Consider the following 9521-nt stretch of genomic DNA (forward strand, 5'->3'; position numbering starts at 1 on the left):
GGCCAAAATCGAAGTTACAGTCTTTTGCCTTTGCATGGCGGTATACAAGATAAAATATATGCAGCCTTGGTGAGCATTAGAAACATCTTTTAAAACAAACAAACAAAAAACTTAACGACCCCAAACTTTTTACCGGCACTCCTGAATGTCTATCAGCTTGTGCAGTTCATTCATAGTGAATTCCCTCCTGAAAATCAACAGCTGATTTGTGACTTCTTGTAGATCCTTGAAAATCTTGTTACGATTGTTTTCGCCTGACCCATTTTAACCTAAATCTGTGCGTTTGTGTCTGTATGACAGTGTGAAAGGTGGTATGAGTATTTACAAACATTACAAAATGTGAAGGAGATGCTGCTGCACAGCCTCATCATACTCTGGAGAGGTTTCTGTGATGATACTGCAGCACTGTGAGCAGAGTTTGGACAGAGGCCAGTGTGCTGTAGTGACAAGCGCTATCTAACCGCAGATCACTGCTCCTGTTATGCACTCTGCTTCTCTACCTTTGCCCACATGTACACCTGAGGCGACTAACACGCACACAACCCTGACACAGCCAAAAGTCAATACTGAGAACAGGCACCTGTTATATTACATACTAGATGTGTGGAGGGAATAACTCAGGCTGTCTTATGCATAAAGCATAAGCTCCTCTCTGATATCCACACACCACAGCGTTCCTCTCTAAATCTTTGTAAGGCTGGGGCACGAGGGAGAGCCAAACCTTTCATACACACATAACAAAGAATAATCCAAGACCAGGGGCCCCGATCAAATCATCCTTTGTTTATGCATCAACACGACAAGGTGCTATTGAAAAAGGGTTTTCTTCGTCTGGCTGAATGCTCTTCAGAGCAGGGCTGAAACTTTAACACTTTAATAATATAAACCACAGCTTTCATTTCCTGAATCAGGCCAACCTGAGCTCTGCCATTTATTCTCCAAGAGCAGGATCGCATGATCGCTATCGCTTTCTGATAACTCAAAAGTGGAGAAAATGGAGAGTGTTTTTGGCTTCTCCCTGGTTGATGCTTTGTAAAACAATTAAAATCGGATTCCCTGATACAACGCATGTAGTACAACAACTGATAATAAAATGAAATAAAACAACCAAGACAAACACAAGTTCACAATATCTTCACAGACATCATTTAAAAGTGACGTGTTTGATTTGTGGGCCACCAGAACACCCTCTTCTGGTCAGAAAAACTCAATAATTCATGCCATTGGTTGAGTCAGCTCAAACAAAGCAAAAATGTTTATATAGAACACAATAAATTTATACTTAATAAATGCAGCCTTGGTGAGCATGAGAGACTTCTTTTAAAAACATTAAAAAATTCTTACCAACTACAAACATTTAAACAGCAGCTTATATGTTCTTGCCAGTAACTACTGTGGATGGTAAAACTTGTTATAAAAGGTATAATTTATGGCATTGGTTTGAGTCTGTTTTGAAATGTGCATCCATCTGCCCTGCTGTGACGGTGACTGCTATGCTTTGTTTGAAGCGGTTTATAAATTATAGATCGTTTCTAAACCACAAAAAGTGCACTGTGATGCTTTTTAGTGCTGTAAAAATTATTCAATTGGGGCAAATGCAACATTTAAATTTTTTATCGACATCTCTTTTGTTTCTTTGAATCTGCCATACTTCATGCTGACTGAGAGCAGGCTAACGTTCACTGCTCACTAAGCAAACGTGTAATTGAGCAGACAGCTCTGCTCCCCTCTTCTGTCTAAGTCTTTTCTCTGTCATCTGAAAATCTCCTATGTCAGGTTAAGGAGGCTTAGAAAAGAAGGAGAAGAGAAGAAATAAGTTCATATTTGCAAAATAGGATGTGCCCATTATGCCTAAAAAGAAGTGCGACAAAATCAAAAGACATTGCATAAGAGGTAAGAAATGTGTATTTTGATTGTTTCTTGAAAAGCATATATTATTATATTATATTATATTATTATAAATGTAAAAAAAATAAATAAATCTGAAAATCACAGCTAATACACCAGTGCATAATTATTGATTTTAAGTTAGATCTACCTTCTGTTTAACAAAAAGTATCAATTTAAATATAAAAACAAAATAATAATAATAAAGACAAAAACACAACAAAAATACTAGAACTTATGATGAACATAATGAAAATTAAATAAATATAAGTTTGTATTAATAATTATTTTTATTAATAAATAAAATAAATATTGATAGATACTATAATATTATATATAATACTAAAACAACACTGCTTTAAACTGGGGTAAATTATTAGAGAGATAAACTATACAAAAGAAAAAAACAAATACTAGCAAATATTCCAAAATAATAAACAGATGCTGTTTGGCCAGGTTTGACAGAGGTAGTTACAGATATCATTGGTTTATTTGATCACAAAAGCATTAGTCAGACGCTTGCCTGAGCAATCAATCACTGTGACACAGCAGATCTCATCTTTATTCCCCTATATAAAATTATACACCTCCAGAGACAGAGTGTGCCAACAGTAAAAATAAAGCCAATAAAAGCCACAATAAATTCAACACAGACACTCACACCTGTGCTTAAAAGATCTCTGACACCATTTTGAGGCATTCTCAGGAGAGTCCTTGTCTTGTCCCTGGGAGCAAAAAGCAGAGGGCGAGACTGATGTTGCCGCTTTGAAGATTGATGTTGGTGTTTAAGATGGCTCTGAAAAGCAGACAAGACCTTTGGGCTAATCTAGCCTTAGATGATGAAGACGCTCACCTGCTCGGAGCTGATAGCATGGCACTGCTAGCCAACATTGTAAAGAGCAGCCACCTCTATATGTAGCAATATTGAGACTTCAACATCCTCATTTCAGCTCCCAGAGATGAGCATCTTTTAAGACCTTATATAACCTTGAGTCAAAGTTTTCGCAAATGTGTGAGGCACTCAATCACTGCTTTTACAAGTTCCTACAGATGTTTGATAGAAATATTACAGGGTCAATATTAGGGTTGGCTTATATGTGTCTTTTCATGATAGAAACATTACAGAGAGATTTGCATTTTCCCAGAAATTCATCATGAAATTGAACTATAACTGAATAATAATGACATTTAATGTCATGATGTTAGGCTACTGGCGAATTCATGAAAAATGAAATGATATTTACACTATGTAACAGGGCAGATAAAGCCTGGACTCAAAGATAAACAGTGTCAAAGATCATCTCGCTGTTTGCTATTCTGACAAAAATAACAAATTTGCATTAAACAAAATCTGAATAATCATAATTTTATCACAACTTCTAATTATTTAATAATGAAAATAATTTAAATAAATAAAACCCCTAAATATATGCAAACCACTGTCTGAAGTAAATGAGACTATCTTTTTCAAAATAATTAATTCCTGTAACAAGGAATTATACTAATTACCATAATGTGGCAGAAAGGTCAAATAAACACACCCACTTCAAGCCTCAAAACAACCTGGTATTTCATAAATTAGCATCAAATCATTGTACTCTATGCAAGTGGACAGGGGTTTGGCTGATCGACGTGGAATAAGCCACCATCAAATAATAAAATTAGCCGACATCTGGCTGACAGGGGACGCAGTGTGTTTACAATTGAACAGGCGACAAGAAGGCAGTTGGGAATTATCCTCATTTGGTGGTGATGGTGCTGGAAGGGGGGCTGCCTTTGTACCGCTCTAGATTCATCCAGAATATACATGTTTAATATGACCAGGCTAAGTATATTTAACAACCACATCACTTGGTGTTCAGTATTTCCATGTTTGTCAAGGCCATTGACAGCTTGTATTAACCAACGCATGAATTATAGAGTAAAAAAGCATGAAAAAGTGAAATACACAGGGTCTTTTTTTTGTTTATTTATACATTTATGGCAAGACAACAGCAAAACTTAATGAGGTTAGTTGTCAAAATACGGCTAAATCCCTGTCTGCTGGGGGCAGACCCTATTAGGAGATTCATAGACATCTGTACAAGACGTCTTGTGCATCATCATTAGAATTTCAAAGTGGTTTTGATTGTTTGATCTCATATCCAGAAATTATTGTTGGGAGAGTCATTATCATAAACCCAGTTCTAAATTTGTTTTCCACGCTCTCGGTTATGATCCATAATTAACTATACTGGCGAGTTTACATTATTTTTCCCTTTTCGAATGAGGAATTCGCATGGAATTTCTCCCACTGGGAATTTTAAATGCCAATGCAAAAAAGTTTTTGGGGGACTCAGAGTGGCTGTTTTTAGGATTTGTCAGACACAAAACATATTTCAACTCACAGCTACTCTATATATTACTTCCATTTGCATGCCGACAGACTGAGACTGATTATACCCCTGATCGCAACTGCAAATAAATTATATTACATTTGGTGGAATTAAATGAAAATACCCCACCCCCCTTCCTCAATGTTCTGCACTTTAGAAAGAAGGAGGGACGAAATAATGAATTAGGCCCATTTGAGGATATTGACTGATTCCCTGAGTGCTCATGGCGTCGTCCATCCGTAATCTATCTCAAAAATAATAATTCATGCTCTAAATACATCAGAAAGAGGGGATCATAAGAATTACACCATTCAGCTCCATTGATTTGCATTGTTAATTTCCCACTTGATGGCTTCAGAGAGAGGGAGTGATGAAGGGGCCGCTATGGCGGGTTTAAAGTATCCAACACGGCAAATCACAAGATCGCCAGTATCAGCAATGAGGCTTGACAATGAGGCAACACAATTAAGCAGCAGTGGGGAGCAGAGTGCTGCAGCTCTCCATAAAACTTCTGCGAGATCACAACTTATCAGCCTCCACATAACCATAAAAGCACGGCAGATATAAAGCCCTCGCTACGAGATCTTTATCAGATGCCACAGCCGGCTAAAAGCAACTTGGCTGTTTAGGGATGTGACTGGTGCTGTGTAGGATAGATCCTGCTGGATCTGACATCATCACCGCCTGACACCTGAGCTCTGTTGTGTCGGGCGGAATGTGAAAAATGACTGTGAAGAAGAAAGAGGTTCAGAGGAACTACAGCAGCAACAGCAGGGCCTGGCCGATATGGGACAGACATCATAAATAATGTAGACATATCAGCTAACTAAGATCTATGTGTGTGTGTGTGTGTGTGTGTGTGTCAATATGGTGGTGTTTGCTAACTAGGGATGTGAAGAATATGCAACAAGGTCCAGAATCACATGGGAAAATACACAATGTGCACACAAACAAAATACTGCTACCATTTTAAAATACTTAACATTATAGCCTCTTTTTTCAGTGCAGGGCATTTGGCCATTTTTTGAAATACAGAGAAGGGCTATGCACAGGGGTGTACATAAGAGAACCTGGAGATTTGGTTTGGTCCTCACACTGCACATAGTGTGACCCATTAAATACAACTATAAAAAAATTAATTAATCGTAGTGATAATATTGTTGCACTTTATTTATTTCGTTTTTTTTTTATATATAAAATAATGAACTAAATAATAAAATGTGATAATACAATTATATTTTAAAATAAAAATGGAGTATTAAATACAAATACAACTATTTTATAGTAAACTTAAAAATAAAATGCTAACATTTACTTCTTTTTTTAAAGATGAATTTTCATAATTTTCAAACTTAAAATCAGCAGGCTTTTATTTTGGCGGGTTGCTGGCACGTAATTCAATGCGCTTCCGGGTTTAGCGCTGCCAATTGCACTGTGCTTTGAAAACGGCAGCAGGTAGCCTAGATTTATTTATCTATTCAATTTGAATAGAAATCTTATACAGTATTACAGTTTGTCGATCTAAAATGGTAATTGTGAATTAACAGCTGTCAACCATGTCGGTACGCAAATGCGCTGTCAGAACTTATTTACACAGCGCATTTTTTATTTTGGTCGCGCATGCGCACCTGCGTACCACTTATGAGCACCCCTGGCTATGCAAACTATAGGATTAAAGACTGGCTATTAAAGACTGGCTTCCTTTTAATTCATGAGCTGTAATTTGAATTTAATTGGCCACACCCACAAGAAGTTGACCTGGAATTTACTGAATTACAATTCAAAGTTAATCAGACATTATGGGAAATGAAGAGCTTTCCTCTTCGCTTTTCCCCTGAAGAAGTTCAAAAATTAGTTAAATATAAAAATAGTACCATCTTCTATAAGTGATATTTCAAACAAATCTATCTTTTCTATCTGTAAAGCCTATAAAACCTTCAAATGTCAAAACGTTTTACTTTTACTTGGTCAAGCTGACATTCAAAGTTTGTCTTGACAAACTTTTCTACTTAAAAAAAAAAAAAATACACTTAATGCCCTCGTTTGGCCTTTGCATCACATCACCCTGTTTTTATCCAGCACCTTGCACCATAATCCCTGCATTTTTAGGCTACGTCCACACGAAGCCAGAGCTTTCCCTATCCGATCTTTTTTTTTTTACCTAGTCTCAAGAAATATCTGCGTCCACACGAAACCACAAAACCGACACAAAACGATGTAGTATACATGCCAGACCAGTATGTGGCGCTGTAATTCTGCCACAGAGATACACTAAAAACAGAGAAGAAGACTTGGACTATGCGCATAAACCTTGCACGCGATATACAAACGAACATGGAACAATACATTTATTAATCTGTGTAAATGTTAGTAAATGTAAAAGACAATCGTTCAGTGTTTGTTCATGTTTTTGTTGCTGTTACGTGATATAGCGGTGTCTGACTAGGGGCGAGACGTGGGCTGATGACGTCATCGTTTCAGAAAATATACGGATTCGCTGTCCACACGACCGGTTTAAAAAAATATAGGTTTCACTCACCCAAAATGCCGGATCCGTGTGGACGAAATGCCTATACGATACAAAATGTATGCGTATACAGCTAAACGCGTCTCCATGTGGACGGGGCCTTAAAGTACTCTCAAGTTAAAATGAGCACTTTTAAAACTATTCTCCCCCCCCCTCTCTCTCTCTCTAAAAAAAAAGACATTTAAAACCCATACGTTTTGTTCCATTCAGTTGTGCTCCATCTAGCTTTCTGAAAGGAAGAATGTGCCCTGTGTGAACGTCCAGCTCAGGCCATTGAGTGATGACCTGGAATGAGAGTCACCATGACAAAAATCGCTTTCTGAAGTATCGGTCTGCAAGGTATCACCGAAAAACAGCATAACTCATCACAAAAGTAAAAATGAGGTCCTGTTGACGTATAGCGGTTTCCTAAGTTCAGTTGGTGTAAAATCTTTTGAAGATTTATATGTATTGTTTTAATGATCACGGCTGTCACTGCTGAGTACTCAGGTTCTCATGCCAATCACTACACTGAAGTACACTACACTCTGAATAGATTAATTATTTACTGTAGCTTTACTTAGCTGATCAAAATGGCTTTTGGAGCGTTGAATTTTCCCTATACTGTTCCATTATCTAAATGCTCGTTCTACAAGTAGATATTTGATAAAAAGGAAAACAGCAACTGTGACAGCCATCGTTAAAAACAGCACACATTTAACTCCGATAAACCCACAGTTACAGCTCTCGACATGCTTTCAATTAGAGAGGCCTCGATTATTGTATTGATTATAAAACGCTCAATGACAACTCGTTTGCAAACTCCCATTTGCATTTATGTATCCACTAAAATGACACACAAAAGAAGGAATAAAAAGAGAGAACGTGAGAGAAGGCGGCATCTGTTGGGGCTTTTAGACAGATATATCACACTAATCCATTCCTTTTACATGAACCCCTGTCAGGGTTAATTGGTTTGTGAAGATGGGTAATGAAGGGAAATGGCAGTGTTTATTGTTGTGCCTCTCTCATTAAAAGAAGGCAGTTTGGCTGGCAGTTACGCACCATCAGACACCGAGAGGAACATGTTATAAAATGATCAGCTTTACCCGGTGTCCTCCAATCTGAGCATAGTAATGCCGCATGACAGTGAGTTTCATAAACTATAATGAGGTTAAAGTCATAAGACGGTTTACAAAGATCAACCATACCCAAGAGCATCATGGGAGGTCACAGATGGTAAAAGCAATAACATCCCAACTAATACAAACCTGTAAATTCAATTGCATATGGGCACTCAAACACATTACAGCTAAAGTGTTTCATTGCTGTCTTCCATTGGTCGCACAAACTGAAAGTCCTGCCCCTAACTCGTGGTATTGGTTAAGCCGAAGTATTAAACACTTCAGCTTCACACCTGAAATCATGGGCATCATATAAAGAAACCGCAGGCAATAGCCAATACAAGTATGGACACTTCAATGAGCCCAGGAAGTGCTATTGTTCAGAAGTTACCTCTCTCCTGCGTGATGCCCAGCACGTCTGTTTGACTTTCCAAACCACAGCAGCAACCAGCAGCAGGGACAGGAAACAGCTGGAGACAAGACACATGGAAAATCAATAGATCAGTCAATCAAATAAGATTCATGAGTTTGTAATTGCAATTGTGGATAACATTCCTCTAACCTTCGAGGCTGGACTGAGGACAGCTGTTACATATTTGTATTTCAATCATACAATCAATGATAAACAAGTTCATCCAGCATGAAAGAATCAATGCCGTATAGAACTGACTGTTACGTCAATCATTTATGCAACACCATCCAGTGCAGTGAAAAACATTCGCACATGTTTTTCACATGCACATCTGCACTCCAACAGGTTTGATTTCCTCTCTCGCACATACACTGTCGGGTCTCGGGTCTGATCACCTGTTTCTTGTGTCTGTGTTTGTGTGTTGTTGTGCGTGGCTTGTTTTGACAGCTCGCCACGTGCGCATATGTCAGCATGATTGTTTCCCCGCCCTCCTTGTTTCTCTGCTCGCCTCTGGTTTCACACCTGGTTCTGGTTATCTCATTAGCTTCCCCTTATAGCTCCTCGTGTTTCTCTGTCTTTTGTCAGATTGTTGTGATTATTCCCTTGCTCTGACTGTCAGTGTTAGTATCGCTTACCTGCCTGTTTATTTTCCCGCACCTCTCTGTGCGTTCAGGAATCCGTGGGCTTCCTCCGGCATCCGCCCACCCTGGGACTCTGCGGTCTCGTCGTTGGGCTGCTCAGCCTCTCGCTCGGATTAGTGAGCTGCCCCTCCGGCTTCCTCTCCACTGCCACTGTTGCGGCTTGTTCCAGCCCCTGCTATCCGCCCATCTGTGTGGTTGGGAATTCCACGTCCACACGAACTGTCAGCGGAGGAGCTCATTGCCCGTGGTGATATATATGTCTGTACAATAAAGCCCTCTGTTGAACCCGCACCTGAATCCAGTCTATTCCCTGACATACACAGACTGCTCAATGGCTATTTTGATGCCTTTTGCCTTTCTTTTAGCTCCATACATTTAAGGTGAAAAATGTATAGAGCTAAAAGAAAGGCAAAAGGTATTTGGTAGTCATACACAATCCATTTTGTTGTTGTTGTTTTTTCCATTGCCAGTTCACGGCCAACACCAGCAATAGAAGCAATCAAAACTAACAAAAGAGCAACAACATGTAAGTGAAAATGACAAGTCTAGGTTAGCAAGGTATTTATATATGTGTGT

At 38.7% G+C, this 9521-nt stretch overlaps 1 protein-coding gene across 1 annotated transcript in view; it reads right to left on the bottom strand.

The window, feature by feature from the left end:
- LOC107698718 (attractin-like protein 1) overlaps window positions 1-9521 on the bottom strand; it is a 286058-nt gene that overhangs the window by 126579 nt on the left and 149958 nt on the right. The window contains exon 24 of the mRNA XM_016499821.1: window positions 8284-8362. Coding sequence (XP_016355307.1) covers window positions 8284-8362 — 79 coding nt within the window. The remainder of the gene's footprint in view (window positions 1-8283; window positions 8363-9521) is intronic.

Source organism: Sinocyclocheilus anshuiensis, unplaced genomic scaffold (genome assembly GCF_001515605.1).
Source record: "Sinocyclocheilus anshuiensis isolate Anshui unplaced genomic scaffold, SAMN03320099.WGS_v1.1 scaffold1015, whole genome shotgun sequence".
NCBI lineage: Eukaryota > Metazoa > Chordata > Actinopteri > Cypriniformes > Cyprinidae > Sinocyclocheilus > Sinocyclocheilus anshuiensis.